The 20165-nt window shown below is 34.5% G+C and overlaps 1 protein-coding gene across 9 annotated transcripts in view; it reads right to left on the minus strand.

The window, feature by feature from the left end:
• Positions 1–20165, minus strand: part of DGKB (diacylglycerol kinase beta) — a 675344-nt gene that overhangs the window by 384357 nt on the left and 270822 nt on the right. For all 9 annotated transcript variants that reach the window (XM_070264567.1, XM_023639309.2, XM_070264566.1 and 6 more), the window contains one exon: positions 1022–1107. In XM_070264567.1, coding sequence (XP_070120668.1) covers positions 1022–1107 — 86 coding nt within the window. The remainder of the gene's footprint in view (positions 1–1021; positions 1108–20165) is intronic.

The raw sequence follows: 20165 nt of genomic DNA on the forward strand, positions 1-20165 counted from the left end.
ATAGAATATTCTATCCTACATTGACTAAATAAAAGTTTGCTTCAATTTATATAAATAGCAAAACTTATTTGCAATCAATTCTTTCCTTTTTGTGAAAGGGCCTGGTTTTAACAAAGAATTGGTCAATGCACTCACTGAAATGAGAACTAAAGAAGTGATTGTTTTGGATTTATCTCCTCATAAAGGCCAATTCAAGATTTATTTTACTGACTGGTAATTGGTTCTGACAACTGACTGTCTCTGAAAAACCAGATAATTTTTCTGAATTTATCAAGCTTTTCTTGGGATACATTCAACCTTTTCTCCTAAATCAGGTACCTGTTTTGTTTGCTTATAAAAATCAAGCTTTCTAAATGTAAATAGAGAGGAAATATAGAAAAAGGTTAACGTGTGAGCTCTAATCCCAGCGCTGTCAGTGCATGGCTGTAAAACTTGGTTCTAATTATTTAACTTCTCTGCGCCTTAAATTCCCTATCTCTAAAATGGGATTATCGATATACGGAATTGAGAATTAAGATGAATGGGGTAAAAATCTTAGCACAAAGCCTATTAGATAGTACGTGACAAATAAAAATTAGCTATGATGATGATAACAATTGATGATGATAGAGTGTACATAGAGGGTAAAGTTTCGAGGCTCCACACATGAACAAAATAAGTACATCTATTTGACACAGACTTTATCACAAATGCTAAGATCCTCTTTGGCTCCCTCTCCAGTGCAAATACATAACTCGATTTTGTAGAGCCCACTTAAAAAAATAACCCTGAGGAGTTAGTAAATTCCATGAGAAATAAATGAGAAAAGGATTTCTAGATACTTGTAAATTATTTTGTCACTTAAAATTTTGAAATATAGAAGAATAAACTAAACTAGTAAACAGTGCGCAACATACCACATCTCATTATATCACTACGGCATCCAAAGACATCAATGCATTCATAAAATAAATGAACAAAATGTACAGAATTTAAGGTTACCACTCTCACCCCAGAAACGTTAAATATGTGTCTTCATTACCTATGCAGTCCAAAATCCACCCCACAGTTCCGTCTCCACCGCAGGCTAACACTCGGAAGTCAGGAACGTCACGGAAAAAATTTAACCTGAAAAATAAACATGTTATGGCACATGATTGATATTTTAAAATTCGGACTTTTTAAGCTTTGTGTTGTTAGCATTTCATCTAACGAAAGACATTTTCATTTTATGAAAACTGTAAAGTAATCTCAATGATTTCATTCAAATATAGTAAATTCATATCTAGAATAAAATTCTAAAAGTATTAATATGTCAACATATTTTAATTATATAGTCTAGATTCTATAATAAATATATTTTATTTTTCGTTTATTGACTCTAACTTTAGAAAAAAACAAAATTAATAAATTATAATAATTTTCATTAAGATAGTCTCCCAGATGTGGTCTGCAGTTCACATAATCTAGTGACACACATGTTATTATGTTTAACAATTTTTATTAATCAAAAATTCTTTTTCAAATAATTATATAAATGTAACTATTATGTCGGTAAATATGTCTTTGAGAGTTTTCTGCCTTCCCCATTACTGGGAGAAATTGACCAGGCTGCATCTGGGGTTCTAGCCAACTGTTTCAGTGTTTCCTTCTGACTTTAAATCTGCAAGCAGGAGCCAGGCTCCTCCACATCTTTGGACCTGGCCGGAAGTGTTTGCTACCCAGGAACACTCAAGCCTAATTGCTGGGTCTACTACAGTAAATGCCCACTCTTCTGTTGCTGCTGCATGCGGTGTGCTTATTAATGCATCCTACCAAAGGGAAAGTTACAAAGGCAGGTAATGCAGCCAGTTATACAATAATAAATGCCTATTTTCTTGCAATAAAATAGTTGAAATAGGACAGAAATATTTGGAATGTGTCTCTTCACCTTCCTTTCCCCAGAGATAACCATGGTAATAATATAATATGTAATCATCCAAGAAATTTTTTCTAAATATTTACATATATGAATATACACATATAAATTTTATTAACATATTTTAACATGAATGGGATTATGCTATATCCTGTTAACTTATTTGTGTGCATTTTTTAAAATTTAAAAATGTCTAAGAGATCTTTCTGTGCCAGCACATTTGGTGTTGCATCATGCCTTACAGTAAGTGAATGAATGTATTACATAAGGTGTACATTCCATGATTAAATAAATCATTTTTCTTCATGTACTTTTAGACTATTTCTAGTATTTCATCATTGCAAAAAAATAATTGCTGTAGTTAACATTATTTGAAGCACATTTAAGTGAACATGTGCACGTTTTGAACGCTAATCTTCTAGAAGGAAAATGTTCCACTACACCATCGTATTATCCTCTGAATGGCTGCCACTGTAGAAGATCTAAGTGTCCATTTCCCTGCAACTCCAAAACACTACATATAAACTTTTTATGATATTTCTTCAATAATAGTGAAAAACAGCATCATGCTATTATTTTGAAATCATACATCTCCGTTTCCTAGCGGATTGGGTATATTGTTGTCGGTTTACAGATGTATGACCTCTTCTGTGAACTGTATCTTCAAAGCCTTACCCCTCTTTTCGGATGAGTTGTCTTTTACTATTATCTTATAAACTCTTTCATATTATGAGTGACATTTTTCATTTAAATTCTCATCGTCAGAAAATAACATTATTAAAGTAATACACAGTATGCATAAGTATAATAGAAATGCATAAAAATTCACTAAAACCCCACCATCTGATAATAAGAGCCATGAAAATTTAGAACATGGAACTTTCATGTATTTCCTTAGGTATTATATTGAGAATATTTACCTTTTGTTAGATATGTTGCAATATTTTCTTCCAGTCTATTTTCAGTTGGTTTACTTGTATTATATATAATCTATGTACCAATTGCCCACTCCAAGGGTAGAATATTTCCAATAACTTACATATACTATACCTCTGTGTTCTTCCCTGTAGCATCCCTCTTCCTCATGCACAAAGGTGAGCCTTATTCTGAATTTTGGGTTTTCATGTACATGCCATAAATAACATATTTTTTGCTTTTTACTATTTCCACTTAGCATTGTTACTAAGAGTCATTCACATGGGAGCTGAAGTTCTCTCCATATGTAGTTGAAGTTATTCTATTTCTACTGCTGAATACCATTTATGTGAACATGGCTTTTTAAATTCCTGTTAACGAACATTTGGATTGGTCAGTTTTATGTTCTTATAAAAACATCATTCTTGGACCTGCTTCCTGATGCTTGTGGGCAGTGGCTACTTTTGGAGTATATTTTTATGGAACTTTTGTTTCCCAAAGAAGTTGTACGAGTGCATACATCCAATAACAACGCAGATAAGCTTCGGCTAAGCCCATCCTCTCTAACACTTGTAATGTCAAACTTAATTTCACGTGTTTCCTCTTTCATGAAATGCCAGTTCATACTTTTTGTCTCTTTTCTCTACTCCTTTTCTTTTCCTGTGGATTTGTGAAAATTCTTTCTGTGTTCTTAATTTTAATCCTTTTGTTTCTGTTTTTTGGTAAATATCTTCTACAAGTTGAAAGATTTTTCTTTTACTTTAATTAACGTGTATTTTAATGAACAAGCTTTAGTTTTCATGTGTTCAGATTTATCAGTCTTTTCATATGTGGCCAGCACTTCAGTCTGTTTGCTTACTCAGAGGTCAGAAGAGAATTCACATACACTCTTTTTGAAAATTTTGGTTTTACTTTTGACAGAAATTCTATGTGGTCATGTGAGGTACAGATTATAGTCTACTATCATTATATATAATGATATGTTTATATATAAACATATTTAATGTATATTATATATATTAATCTATACAATGATAATAGACTAGAAACCCTACCTCACACCATCACATAGAATTGTATATATAATATACATAAAATATGTTGTATAATATATATCAATATAATACGTAAAATATTCAGAATATTCTATTGTGGTGGTGTGAGGTAGGGATCTCTTTATTCCCTTCTCTTCTCTCCCTCACTCCCTCCCTTGCCCTCTTTTTCTCCTTTTTTCTCTCTTTCTCCTTTCCTCCCTTTCTCCCTTTCTTCTCGGTTTTTGGTTGTTGTGCACCAATTTTTCTCTTCATTTTTTAATCCATATTTTCATGTATTGGATAATTCAACTTTCTACCATGCACACTCCATCATATGTCAAATTTCCTTATATGATTACATTTCTTTTTGGACCGTCTATTCTATTTCGTTCATGAATTTGTCCATCTCTGCACCAGTACCACACTCTAATAATTACTATAGCTTAATAGTCAGTCTGTATTTCATAAAGCATGAATAATCTAGGCGGTTACTCCTTCTTTGCTTTTCTATATACATTTTAAAGCTAATTTGTCATAATCCACAAAAATTAAAAAAAAGAAAAACATATTATGATTTTGACTAGAGTTACATTAAGCTTATAGATCAATTTTGGAAGAAACAACATCGGTGTAATGTTAACTAAGTTTCTTCATCCATGAATACAGGATGGTTTAATTTACTTAGATATTGATTAATGTCCTTCAATAAAGTTTTCAATTTTCTACTTACAGGTCTTGCATATATTTTATTATATTTATTCTTGGTTGTTTTATAATTCGTGTTGGTATTTTAAATATTTAAAAAATTGTTTATGTTTTTGTTGTTGGCGTATATAAATATATTTAACTTTTATATACTGATCTTGTAAACAGCCACAAAACTCCTATTTTTTCTTTTTTTTTAAAGATTGGCCCCTGAGCTAACATCTGTTGCCAATCTTCTTTGTTTTCTTCTTCTCCCCAAAACCCCTAGTAGATAGTTGTATATTCTAGTTGTAGGTCCTTCTAGTTGTGCTATGTGGGGCACCGCCTCAGCATGGCCTGATGAGCAGTGCCAAGTCCACGCCCGGGATCCAAACCAGGGAAAGTCTGGGCTTCTGAAGTGTAGCGCATGAACTTAACCACTAAGCCATGGGACCCGCCCCTACTTTTTCTATTGTCTATATTTTGTTTGTAGAGTCGTTTGACCTCTATGTAAACGATCGTATCATATGCTAACAAAAATGATACTAATAGTGATCTCCAATTCTTATAATTGTTATTTCTTTCCCTGTCTTATTGTGCTGGCCAGAGCTCCAATACACTGTTGAACTGGAGTATTCACAGAGAATGTCCATTTTGTTCCTGAATTTAAGTAGAATACTTCCAGAATTTCCCCATTTAGGATGGTGTTTGTTGTAGGAATTTCTATCTCTTTTTTGAGTGACACCTTTCATAAGGTTAATAAAGTTTACTTCTATTCTTGTTATAGTAAGAATTTTTATCATAAATAAATGTTAAATATTTTTTTCTGCATCTTTTGAGACGTTGATATGGTTGATCTCATTTAATCGGTAATGTAAGAATACACATTTATACATTTCTGCATTATTAAACCGTTTTCACAATCTTCTCATGTACCCCAACTGGACCTTGTTTATTAACATTTCTATAGAGAATTGGATTTAGTTTGCTAATATTTTGTTTAGAAGTTTGTATCTATATTCATGAACACAATAGACTCAATATTTTTCTTCCTGATACCATCTCTAATCTTTATCAAAATTATTCTGTCTCATAAGATGAGTTGCAAAGTATGCTCTCATTTTCCATTTTTTGAAAGCATCTGCATAATTTGGAAGTTCCTTAAAACTAGTAGAATTTGTATATAAACTATCCAATTTCTCATGAGTCTTTGATTTCTTTTTTTAAAATAGAAAAGTCTTAAAAAATTGTGCTAAATCCTTTAATAATTATTGAGAAAATTTCCGTTTTCTAATTCTTCCTAAATCAGCTTTTGCCTGTTATATTTCTGTATTAATTTGTCTATCTCCTAAGTTTTCAAACATTATGTCATTGAAGGCTACAAAACTTTTCAAAATATTCAAGCGGCTGAAAAGTTTACCATAAAGCTCGTTGTTTCTGGTGAAAGCCTAACCATCCATTTGACTCACCATTGTTCTTCTACTCCATGATGATGTTTCATCTGTTATTCATTCTTGTTTTCTTTTAAAATTGTCATCATTGGTTCTTCAGCAGCATCCTACCCCCAAACATAAACCCCATGTGACTGTCAGACCAGCTTACTCTCTGTAAATTGATTGCTAAATGGATTGAAAACCTGACCTCTCTGTCTCAAGCTCCTAGTCCACTCAATCCATGCTGTTTTCCCTAGAGATTCATTCATTCCTTATTCCACTCATTCATTGAATAGTAGCCTTGGAAAATTATTTAATATTTCTGGGCCTCCATTTCCTTATCTTTAAAATGGAATTAACACCACTGGTTGCATTGGGCTCTTTTAAGGAATAACAAAATGTGTATGTAAATTACATTGTACTGCCCACAGGTTATTACTAATTTAATTATGTTTTACTTCATTAAAAGTAGAATATATATTTTATAGATCAGATTGCCATCCCTTTCTTTCCCCACCTCCCCCACTGCCAGTGTTCTAGCAAAATAGTCACAAAGAGAACTTTCTTACAAGCAAAGCTGGATGGAGAGTGAGGACGTTCTCCTCTCTCCAATCTGAAACTGTAGCCAGTGAACGACTGGGAGACCTGCTTATGGCACTGGGGACAGAAAGTGCAGAGGAAAACAGCTCTGAATGAGAAAAAGCAAATCCAAGAGGCCGGCAAGAGCCGAAATTCAGGGCTCTGTGTGAGCGTTTACCTTTTACCCATAAAGCTGTTGAGACCAGCAGCTGTGAGGCTCCCATTTCATAAGTCATCCTAACAGTGGGGAGGATGAGGGAATAAGGAATGTCTGGAAAGATGCCCACTTGTGGAACCTTTAGTACTGTATACTATACTTTCCTCCTGTCAATTTCAGAAGTTGACTTGCAGAATTCGTAAGTATTAACATTTTTCAATGAAGCAATCATGCATGGCTCTGAATTTATTTATGTTTTTTATGGAAATATATTGAAATTAAAACTTAAAATGATTTATGAAGTGGATTAATGATTTTTGAGTTTTCAATGTTGGTCATTAATGCTCTCCTAGAGCATTTACTGTTTATCCACAATAGCTAAATTTAAACAGAGTATGTTAACGTGCATGTCTATTAGCTCTGTATCCGATGATTTCTTATCACATTTGCTCAACAGCCACCACTATAGCACATCCTAAAAAAAAGTGGGTGTGAGATTATGATGCTTAACACCGCTAAAAGCTAATCATACATTTTCACATTCCTTCATATTAAAGAAACATAAGGTTGAAGGATCAAAAATGACATCATTGGGCCAGGCCTGGTGGCCTAGTGGTTAAGTTCAATGTGCTCCACTTCAGCAGCCTGGGTTCGGTTCCCAGGCATGGACCTACACTGTTCTGTTAATGGCCATGCTGTGCTGGCGGCCCACATACTAAAAATAGAGGAAGACTGGCACAGATGCTAGCTCAGGGGAAATCTTCCTCAGAAAAACAAAATAAAAGAAAGAAAGAAAATGACTTTATTATATGTCATCCACTCTCCTCCTTCCTTTTCCCCTTCTTTGTTTTGAAAAAATAGTTTACTTCAAGAGCTTGCCTTAAGTCTGCATTCTGATTTAAGTATTTTGAGCCAGAAACAAGCGTACTTATCTGTTATCATTCAGCTCAATTCATATTCATGCTTGCGTGTACACAGTTACGTTTTATTCTTAGAGTTAGAAGATTAGATGGCTTCACAATTGCCTCACTAAAATCAGGCTAAATATCTGGTTTGTGATGTTATTATTGTGTTTGAAACTATATTTATAGTGTAGACAACCAATTCTTAATACCTCCCGCATTGTTTTTTAATACCCAGACTGCACCCATATGTACTTTGCTATCATTGATATTATTGCTGCTGCAGCCACTTTGAAAAATCTATGCATGAAGCAGTTATGTCCCCCAAAGTTTCTTCTACAGTATATAGTACAAAATGGAGGTGTGGGGGTTGTATTTCATCTTTTTCTGTGGATTTTGATAATGACAGCTTCAAACTTACGACTCATCAACTGAAATGTGCCTCCCCCATCATTTCAACTTAAAGTAATATCGTATATATTCTATTTTACCAATAAATTATGAAGTTTAGATAAACTAGGAAATGTACCTGTTTCAACAAATTTGGCTGATCTTTTGAGGATGTTGTGTGGAAGATGAATTTACACTGTTTGGGGTGAGGAGACATTTCATGTAGATAAGTAGAATAGTTATTTTAAAAAGTAATTTGGACTCATCATTATGAGCTGAGTATAGTTTAATGCTGTTACCACCATAGCCAGAAATAACTTTCAGAGTATTTGAGAAAATATATATTCCAGTGAACCATTAATAATTGAAAGATTCATTGCATTATTTCTGGAAATCTCAAAAACATCTTTTATGCATGTGTGTATTTTAGAAGAGAAGGAGGGAGAGATAGAAAAGGAAAGGGGCAGAGAGAAATGACAAAGAGAGATGGAGCGACAGAAAATGAGAGTGTCTTTACTCCTGGGAAACTGATGATGTTATCTCATTAAATAATTTTAATATTCACCCTAGTGTAAAATGAATTAGAAAGAAGTCAGTAAACAGTAGGCTGTGTAATGTGGTCCAAATATGTGCTCCTTTTTTGACTAGTGCACATAATTCGTGGAAAATTAATGTCTTAAAAGGAATATTAAATTCTCTCAAGTCAATTTGAATAAGCAGAAACAAAGTAATGTGTAGCTAAAATAGTCTTGACCTTTTATTGAAACAATTCATGATTTCATTAGTATAATAAAACACTTTTAAAAGATCTTACTTTAAAATATAAGTTTATTACAGTATGTGGAAAATAGTAACCCTTTTAGGGCATTTTAAATATATGTAAACATATATTAATATTTAAGTGTCAAGTAGCTGAAGAATATAAAACAACTTTTTTTCCCAATTATTTTCCCTCATCTATAAATGTAGGAGTTTCCTGCCTTAGAATGGGAGCAAGTTAATTCGACTCAGTATTTACATACTATATTTAGTGCTACAAATATAGAGTCAAGTTTATGGTCATATATATGTATCTTCATCACACAAAGTACTGATGTCTATGTATATGTTACATGTATACTAATATAAACATATATTTAGAAATGCAATTAAAAATATTTCAAGTTTGTAAGTTACACGACTACCACTTAAATAGGACTGACTGACAATTTTGAAGTAAAGAATGAAGTGAAAGATATAATAGTTTTAATTTCACCAAAAATTACCCATATTTCCTGATCATTCAAAGAAGTTAACTGGGAAGAACTCATACTTACTCTTAATACTTCCAACTGGAAAGCACAGAGATATTGTCTATGGTCCAAAGGACAGTCTAAAATTACCCATAAAATGTAGCAGCAAAAGTGATTAGGTGGCTTGGGTCTGCTTGGCAAATCTGCTCAAATCCATTCTGTCATCCTAATGCTTTTATTATCAGTAGTGAGAAAGAGTTTTTATTTTATATGCATCAGATCATTCCACAAAGTTAACTTTAGAATGTTAAGTAAGAAGGTATTATAAATTAGGAAATAAATTTAGACTACTATAAAGAAAAAAAGTTACTACGACTGGGGCAAAATACGAAAAAATAGCTATAAATGCCTAAGAAAGAGAGAGAGATTTAATGGAAAATCCATATGCCTAGAAAAGTAACCTTATAAATGATATAACTCCTGTATCGATTCACCTATTTAATATGCATTTATTAACTGCAACTGTGTACTATTCTAGAGATTTGAAAGCAAGATAGAGTCCTTGCCTTCAGGTATCGCAGTGGCTTAACCGAGAAGGCAGACAAGAAAATGCACTGTTGAGGTCACTGTGGGAGGTTCTTTGAAAGCAGTTCATGCGGATTAAGTACAGAAGGATACCAGGGTTGGCTTAATAAAAATGGAGGCACCAGAGTTGAATTTTGAAGCTATGGTAAAATTTAATTCACTGATGAACTTGGGGACAGGCATGAGGAGGAATTGAGTGAGGGATAAACATGTAAGAAGCAGGGGGAATAATAGGATACCAGAAAAGAGATTAGAGGAGAAATGCTGGATGGCATAAAATAATGCATTGTCAGAGATGAGAAAATGAAATATCTTTCCATTCATCAAGCTAGAGAATAAAGTCAGTGAGCAAGTTCGGAAAGGCTTTAGTATTAGACATGTAAAATTTGAGATACCTATGGGACATTAACATGGAAATGTAGAATACATAGTTAAATCTATATGGGGCTGCAGGAAGAAATCTGAGATGCAAGTAGATATTCAGAAGCAATCCATGTACACTTGATGATCAAAATCATGAAAGGAAGTAAGAAGAGGAAACAGAACACAGGTTAAAAGGAGTGTGATGGAATACAACAGACATGAATTTGCTCTTTTATGAGACTAAACCCTTGAGCAAATTATTTAAGCTCTCCGATCACAAGTTTCCTCATCTGCAAATGAAAATGCCTAACTCATAAGGTGGTTGTATTTGGCGTATTCCCTGGCCAACACCCAACAAATCACTATTATTTCATGATTATAAGGTTAAGGAAGCATATGTACATGAAATGAATGGAGTTTTGAATATCAAATTCTAGGAAAAAGTGACATTAAAGGAATGGGTCAAGGAGAATGTATTCAGATACATAAGAAGCAGCACCTTAGAGGTAGGAGACATTGATTTCCTAATATCCAAGGGAGAAGAAACTTTTAAGAAAGGTGAAAGCAGCCAAGACTATATGATTTAACATCTACAAGTTTATTCGTGACAATAGCAGTCTCAGTGAGGAGTAAAGTCAAAATCCCAACAGCACTGGAGAGGAGATGGAGAAGTGGAAGACCGGTCCATTTTATTAAGAATGTGTTTGTGAAGAGAAGAGAAGAGTTGGAAAGGTAAGCAGCTTTACTTTTGCATAGAGATTTTTCAAATTAAAAATGAGAGGCTTGTCAATCGTACATGTTTCTCATTTTTTGCAACTCTGCAGTGACCTAGGAATTGTTTGTCTGCGTCCCCTTGGTCTTGAACCTCCATCCTCTTTCCATTCTTGTTGTAATTTGTGCTTATTATAACAATTTAATTATTGCACAGTTTACATAAGCTAATCCAAATCACTTTAATACAGAGTGGGCATATATTAAGAGGTTTTACATATTTAAGATAAAGAGCCAGTAGAACAGGCACAACTCAAGACGTAATAACAAGAGGGTGGGGATAATGAGTGAAGTGTCAGAGAAGCAAGAGGAGCAGGGAACCGGAGCAGAAGTTGAATACACTTTATTTAGGAGGAGCGATGCTTCATCCACTGAGAGAACAGGGAAGGAAGTCAAGATGGGTATGAATATCAATGCATTCATAAGAGTCGGAGTAATGAAAATATGTTGAGGTAATTTCCTTCCCATGATCTCTGATTGATAAATTAAGAGCAGGAATGAATACTGATTTTGTGGGATGTGATGTTTATAAACTTTGAGGGCCTTTTAAAGAGACCATATGTAAAAATGATGTATATAAACTTAGGTTTATATAAATTCTATATAAATATATATAAATACCTGTTGAAAATAAGTCACAACAGATTTCAAATTTAAGATTGTTCATAAACACTACATCATATGATCGAGAATAATAATATAGTAATTTTATTAACTGCTTGATATACTTTAAAAAATTTATATTTTACTGGTTTTTCATTTGATAAAAATTTTGAATAATATTTCTATGAAGAGATAAAAGACGAGATTAAATTGTGGATTTCTATAAGCCAATTAACTCTATATTAAATTACCTTACACTTTCATGCTTCTTGAGTGTTATAGCTTTAAATGGAAGACAAGGGTATGAGCTGGAAAAGTCTTGCTGGAGGAGTGTTATCCAGAGAAACTTTAAGGACTTCTTTACTTTAGTGACCTATGATTTGAGACTTGCTTTTTTTTTTCCAGAAAGCTCCTTGGTGACTATAGAATCAAAAGGAGAAAAGGAGAATAACTGAATAATTTGTGTGTGCAAATGCACACACATACAACTTGACAATTAATGCTTTTAATTAGTAGAATATTAAAGTTTTTTGGATTCAGTTATGATTTATGTGTGTACAAGACCAATTTCAGAGCACATATTTTTATCTATTGTTTCTTATTTTAGTGAAAACGATGTTGCTGCCATGATGAAGGGGCTCTATCAAAATCTGTATTCAAATTATCACCATAGAAACAAATAATTGAATCATTAGTGCTGAACTTTTTAATTGAGTTTATGATAGCATTATCAGTAACGTTCGATGTTTTATCTTCATCCACGTGAACTTCCAAAAACTTTATCTGGAGTCCACTAATTGCATGCACTCAAATCACTATCACAATAAACTGATTTCCTATTTAAAGCATTCTGATCATCTTGATATAAAAATGGCATTATTTGATCTTTTTTAAAATTTTTCTTCTTCTAATGGATCCAAAATACTAACACCTATCGCTTCACATATAACGCATGTAAGAAAACTTGGAATTGAAAATGAACATTAATTTCGAAGAGTCTTTTTTTTTTTTTAAAGATTTTATTTTTTACTTTTTCTCCCCAAAGCCCCCCAGTACATAGTTGTATATTCTTTGTTGTGGGTCCTTCTAGTTGTGGCATGTGGGACGCTGCCTCAGCGTGGTTTTAATGAGCAGTGCCATGTCCGCACCCAGGATTCGAACCAAAGAAACACTGGGCCGCCTGCAGCGGAGCGGGCGAACTTAACCACTCGGCCACGGGGCCAGCCCCTCAAAGAGTCTTTTGATCTAAATGAAGACTCATGCTCCAAAGAGTGATATTCAAAGGAATTTTCACATTTTAAATGATTACTTTTGGGCAGAGAATTCGCTATTAATTTTGAAGCTGATACTGATCCTTCTGTGGCATATTTGTGTTTATGGTTTCCACACGGTCAGTGGTATCAGTAGAGCTCCCATCAAACAGGGTAAATGTTGATAAATATTTCATACACATTATGTATTCATCTTCAACTAACTCTTTTTAAGAAATAGAAATTCAAGGGGATGGCCCCGTGGCCGAGTGGTTAAGTTCGTGCACTCTGCTGCAGGTGGCCCAGTGTTTCATTGGTTCGAAATCTGGATGTGGACATGGCACTGCTCATCAAACCACACTGAGGCAGTGTCCCACATGCCACAACTGGAAGGACCCACAACGAAGAATATACAAGTATGTACTGGGGGGCTTTGGGGAGAAAAACGCGAAAAATAAAATCTTTAAAAAAGGAAAGAAATAGAAATTCTGAACTTAATTTTTCATATAATATGCATTTTCATTTTTGAGCTAATTTTTGCTGAAAGTTTTATTGCAAAACAAAAAAGTCATAAAACATAAATATTTAAAGATGTAAACTGCATGTTTACAAAAGAACTGAGGAAGAGTATAAAAACTATTCACTAAACATTCTTGGCGCGACTATTCATCTTCTCTTTCTCACTTGTATTTCAAGTACAGCTAACCTATGATTTCCCACAATCTCCACTGACATTGCTGACTAGTACACTTGTTCCCCTTTGCATCTCACAGGGAGGTGTAAGGCACAGGCCACAGCATAACGGACTGGCATAACAGGTATACCAGTTGGCCAACAGGCCTTGCAGTACACATTTAATTTTATCTTAGAATTCTCTGCACACTGTATTTCAGAAGTTGTTGTTTGCCCTTTGTGGGAAAAGTTGAGAAAAGAGAGTTTTTCTGCTAATATTTCAGATGAAATGATTATATCTTAAAGTTAGAACTCTGTTCATTGGACATGTATGTATTTTACATCCTACTAGAGGATATAGTAGAGGATAACAGAGCAGAAGCTGCATGGTCAAATTGGAAAGTTCCCAAACCCATCATTATCAGAGTTTATTATAATATACCCATTAATAGTAATACTTAAATTAAACATACAAAAGTTCTGGGCCAAAGCTAAATTGGGCTGGTTGCTGGAACACCAAGAATAAACCAGAAGAGTCTTGGATAAACCTAATTATTATGGTCACAGTAATTGTAAGACCCTATGGGATCTGGCCCCTCAGTATCATTATAATATGCTACCACTATCCATTTTGCTCTAGTCACCCTGGCCTTCTTGCTAACATTTCCCAATCACATCAAATATTCTCCCATGATGATACTTTGACTCTTGCTTCTCCCTCTGCCTTAAATGTTCTCCTGTGAGATGGCCAAATGGCTTCTCCCTCATCTCCTTCATGTCTATTCTCAGTGAGTTATTCCTGGAACAGCCTGTTTAAAGGAAAAACCACAGAAGATTCACTATCAATGCATATTCCATTCACTTTCCTTGCCGACATATGTATATGTATTTTTATTAGCTTAAAGTATGTCTTCCTCCACTAAAATATAAGACAATGTGGGCAGAAACTTTTGTTTCTTTTGTTCAAAGTGGATTGGCAGTGCTAAGACTTGGTCCTGGCATCTGGTAGCCATTGAATAAATATATGCTGAATCAATATATATTACAGTAATGTATCCCTTAATGACGGCAAGAGGAGATTTTGTCATTGTGTGAACATCATAGAATGTGCTTACACAAACCTAGATGTTATAGCTTACTACACACCTAGGCTATATGGTACTAATCTTATGGGATCACCATTGTACACGTGGTTTGTTATTGACCAAAATGTCATTATGCAGCACACGACTGTATTATTATTGTTGTTGTAGTTGTTATTGTCAAGCTACCATTTCACTTTTTACTTAGTTGCTGCTTTGTTATTCCATTTGAGTGCAGACTACCCTATCCACTGTTATTCTTTCTAGTTAAATTATAGAAGTAGGTTACTACTTCATCATTCTTTTTTTTTTTAAAGATTTTATTTTTTCTTTTTCTCCCCAAAGACCCCCAGTGTACATAGTCGTATATTTTTTGTTGTGGGTCCTTCTAGTTGTGGCATGTGGGATGCCACCTCAGCATGGCTTTATGAGCGGTGCCACGTCCACGCCCAGGATTCGAACCAGCAAAACCCTGGGCCGCCAAAGCAGAGCGCATGAACCCAACCACTTGGCCACGGGGCCGGCCCCTTCATCATTCTTAAAGGATTCTGAGATAATCATCTACTATGAGTTTTCTTATTTTCACTCATTCGTAAGACATGTCATTTAACTGCCTGGGGCTGATGTTAAAGTTGTATCAGGGAGCTAGTGAAGCAGGCTTACATAACAGTAAATGGAGGATATTCAAATGAAATACTCTGGTATTTATTAGAAAATTGACTTTTGTAGAATAAAATAAGAAACAGGTTAAAAGATATACATAAATGAATTGATGATTTCCAACAGCCAATTAAGGCAAAAAATGTTCTTTTTTAGAGTGTTCAGGGACTTTGGATAAGTAATGACCTCTAAACAATTGCACATGGGCTCTCTAGTCCAATTGCTATTCAGCCAGCTACTAATCCTTTCCTTGCGAAATTAATAATGAAAGTTCAGATTGTTCAACATCTTTAAAGTCATAATGCATTTGGTGATATATGTGGAAAGTGACTATAAAGTTGTAATACCCAAAATGAGAGAATTCTTCTGCAAGGCAGTCAGTTATACGACTTTGTTCATTGTAGCAGCATGTTATGTTTTTTGTTACTTTTATTAACTGTAGATCTTTAATATAGAAACATAAATTGATCTTCAAACTCACTTGCTCTAGTCATGAAGCCAGAGACGGAATTATGTTCACACATTTAATGGGGGGTGGGTGGCTCGCAAAATCATCTGCATTATATCTTATGATTAATCATATGGATTCAAAGAGTGACTAGAGTGCTTCATTTTTACATTAGCAAAGCAACTGTTTTTTTCTGGAAATTTCCATTAGAGCTGGGTTGAATTTTGATGAACATTTTCTTAGCCTTTTGAGGATTTTGTTCAGCTCTCTGACATAACAAGATTCCATAATAAGAGACGTATTTTATAGGTCATTAAGTTCTGATTCAAGAAGGATTTAATTTAAATAAAATATGGTAGAACTTTTGTTATATAAAATGATATTTTAAATTAAGAAAGTAATGAAATCTGTGGAATCTGGGGTGTCTTTTCTAAGTTACACATTTATTTTAATAGGAGAATATCTTCCAAGTTTTCACCATGGAAATATGTATGATTCTTGGAATATGTGAATTTTTAGGTTGACTCTTAAATTCTATTTTTAAAATTATATATGTTTTACATTTAGCTCAGGTAGATGAAACCAAAGATTTCTATAAAACACTTATCTCACAAATAATTCGCTATAGCTAATTATGGTGAATCACCTGGAAAATAATTAATTTTAAAAGATTTGTCTTATTTTATTTCAATTCAATAAATCTTGTTATTTTTTACTTAAATATTTTAGAGATGATATGAGAATAAACCATCTGTACTTATATGTAGCTTAGAGTCAAAAGGGAATAAGCCATGTCACAAGCATGCAAAAAACTTGATATTAACTTTTCATAAGTCACATTAGCATATGCAGTTGGTATAACAGCCAGGGATGTGCATATTTATTTTAAATTTTGTGAAAGAAGGAAAAACTTATCATTCTATGAAGACCAGAGAGCAGTATATCTTCTATATTTCATCTTTTCTAACTAATTTATACCCATACTTTATTCGGTTATATCATAATATGCATCATCAGGAAGAAACAACTTTTATGACACAGACTCTACTTTCGGACATCTTTAAATAGAATAGTCAGAATCAGAGTCAGAGAATTTAGATAAGGAGATACAACGGAAGCAAACAAACAAATGCTCATTCATTTCTGTCCTGAAAACAAAGATAAAAAGGGAAATAACCAGAGAGTTTTGATATTTACTAGATAATTCATGCTAGAAATTAGCATAGTTTTAATACATTGAGAAAAGCTTCTACTCTACAAAGAATTAGAAAAGGAATAAAATAAATATAGGATGAGAGAAGAGATGCATACAAAAAGATTTAAAAATTTGGTGTGGTAAAGAGGAAAAAGTGGAAAAAAGGAAATTAAAAGAATGGTGGCTCAAGCTGGCAGATAAAAAATATATTTTTAAAAAGTATATTTATTGCAGCATTGGAAAAGTTATAAACCAGAAATGGTGATGAAATTCAGTCGCAATGGGTGTTAGATTAGTAGAGAAACCTTACAGAATTGAGCAACTTGCAAAGCAATACACTGAAAGGGAGCCATTGCAAAAGGAACTCTCCCAGCAGACCCAGGATCAGGGAAAGCACAGCTAGAAACAGGGATGGGAGGAGTTACAACAGGTGAGCAGGTCAGCCATGGGATTAAGTGAAAGTTTACAGCATAGCCTGGTAGAGTCCCCTTTCAGAGCAGCTACCTGTGGCATTTACTTCCAGGATAACGATGGAGAAACAGCTCTCTAACAGAAGTGCAGGTCTGCCACTGGGGACCCAGTGTGGGCACTGGTATTAAAGCAACAGGGTATTCTCATAGTAATCAAGGTGAAACTAGAAATTCAATGCAATTCCATTCAAACTCATATTTTAAAATCTTGAGACATTAACATTGGGGAGAGTAAATGTCACTAAATTTTGAGAGAATAATTATAGAGTTACAGTATATAAAACAGTCTATCATAAGAATCATCAAATAGGTCATTTGGCCAGTGGGCAGTATTTCAAACAACAAAACTTACTGCCTGCTTTTCTGGAAGGAATGATGTCCAGAGTTTAGGAAACATAAATTCAACAGTATTGGCTAATAATATGTCTCACAGTCTTAAAGGACTTGGAAAGGACAAGATTGGAGAATTAGTGATGAAAGGACAATTTATATAAGTGAATTTCTCAGAAAGGACCATATTTGGGACTATAAATGCCCCCAAAGAATGCCAGTCAGCACTTTTTCTTAGTCACTCTTGGTGAGTGTTCAAAAGGCTCATGTTTGTGTTGGTAGGGGTGAAGGGTATGAAGGAGATAAACAACATTACTTTATCTTCAACAAGAAGGGTAGTTACTGACTCTGGGATACTCAGTTGTCATCAAAGGAACCAATGAGTGAATTCTAATATGTTATTAAATCTCAAGGGAATCAGGCAGCTACTTAGGGGTAGCTGAAATTCACTGGACCCTTTCCATAATGGAACTGAAGCCATTTGTCTCACTTCATGAGACATTTATGCCAGCAATTGGATTTACTTTTCCTTCCCATTATGTCTTTGTCAATGGTCATAGCAATTGACCTGCTGAATGCCTTATACACTATCATAGTATCTCACATATTGCTATCTCCTTTCAAGGAATTCCTTTCACAAAGAAGGAAGACAGACACTGGGCTGAGGCCCCTGGGACTTAGAGGCCTTCTCATGCATTTTATCAGGGAGAAGCAGTTGGTCAATAGAACACTGAAATAGCCTACTGAAGACTCAGTCACTAAACACTCAGTCGCTGATTCCCACTGAAGAATCAGTGGAACAATTAAATGGTGTACTGTCAAAGAGCTGTAGCATGTGCTCTGAACTATATTATGCTGCTTTATCCATGTCAGAAAACAGGGTTTTGGGGCCAAAAGGTAAGGCTTGGGTGATAAAACTTACAGTTACACTTCATATCCACTGTGATGGTTAATTTTACGTGTCAACTTGGCTGGGCCACAGGGTACTCAAATAGTCCATCAAACATTATTCTGGGTGTTTCTGTGAGAATGTTTTTGGATGAGATTAACAATAAATTGGTAGACTGTGTAAAGCATATTTCCCTCCTTAACATTTGGGGGCCTCATCTAATCAGTGGAAGGTCTAGATATTATCATACACTGTATAATGATATTTCAGCCAATGACAGACCACATATATGATGGTGGTCCCACAAGATTAGTACCATGTAGGCTAGGTGTGTAATAGGCTATACCATCTAGGTTTGTCTAAGTGCATTCTGTGATGTTCACACAATGATGAAATTGCCTAATGATGCCTTTATCAGAACATATCATCTTACTAAATGATGCATGACTGTAAAACAAGAGGCTGACCTTACCCCAGAAAGAGTATTCTCTATCCCGATCGCCTTCAAACTGGGACATTGGCTCTTCCTAGTTCAACAGTAGCTTGCCAGCCTTTGGATTAAAACAGGAACATCAACTCCATAGATTTTGGACTTGCCAGCCTCCCTTACCATGGAGCCAATTCCTTATAATAAATATCTCTTTATATATCCTATTGGCTCGGTTTCTCCGAAGAACACTAACTAATACACCCACTTTCACAGTTTTGCATCACATCCCCTCGGTTTTGAACTCTTGTGGTTTAGATGTTTTAACACCAAAACAAGGAATGCTGCCATATGAGACAATAAAGTTTTCATTGAATTAAAACCTGAAACCGACACCTGGACATTTTGAGGCTTTTCATACCACTAGACAAACAAAAAGAAAGATATGGTGTTAACTGTTATAATTGACTCTGATCCCCAAGGAGAAACAGGATTGCTGCTATAGAGTGGGAATAGGGAGTCCTGAAAGGATCTCTACTCCTATCATTGGTGTAGTCAGTAAAGGCCAGGTCACATACAGTACCAAACAACCCAAAATCTTAGTGGTAGAACATCACAGAGACTTATTTATCACTCATTCTATGAGGATCATGGGGAAGGGGAGAGGGGGCTCTCTCTCCCTGTCTCTACTCTGTGATCCAAGCTAACAAAAGAGCCAATATCTGGAATATTGCTGGTTACTGTGGCAAAGGAAAATAAAGCATGGAAGATCTAATTTCTGCCCACGGTTTATTGTGACAGAAAGCCATAGGGCCACTCTTAATATCTAGGGTTAAAGGAATTGAAATAAAATCAAGTCCCTGGAAGGAGAACTGGAAATATTTGATGATAGCGCTAATGCTGTCATGTACCACCGTGCCTATAAGCAAAGGTCAATGAGAAACTGATTCAGCCCTACATAAACAATACTACCAAAGTCTCAGACCTTTTAGGTAAAAAGATTTACGTCATGGCGCTGGATAAGGATTTCTGAGTGGCTGACACACACATAGGCAGGAGAAATGTTTTAAGTTTCAGATACAATTTTCAATCAGTTGCGAAACTAGGACTATAGACATTACATATATTCACTCTTTTTATTATTAAAAGCTTCATTTATTTAAATTCATATTTGTAGTTAAAGTCTTAATTTTCTCC

Source organism: Equus caballus, chromosome 4, assembly GCF_041296265.1.
Source record: "Equus caballus isolate H_3958 breed thoroughbred chromosome 4, TB-T2T, whole genome shotgun sequence".
NCBI classification, from domain to species: Eukaryota; Metazoa; Chordata; class Mammalia; order Perissodactyla; family Equidae; genus Equus; species Equus caballus.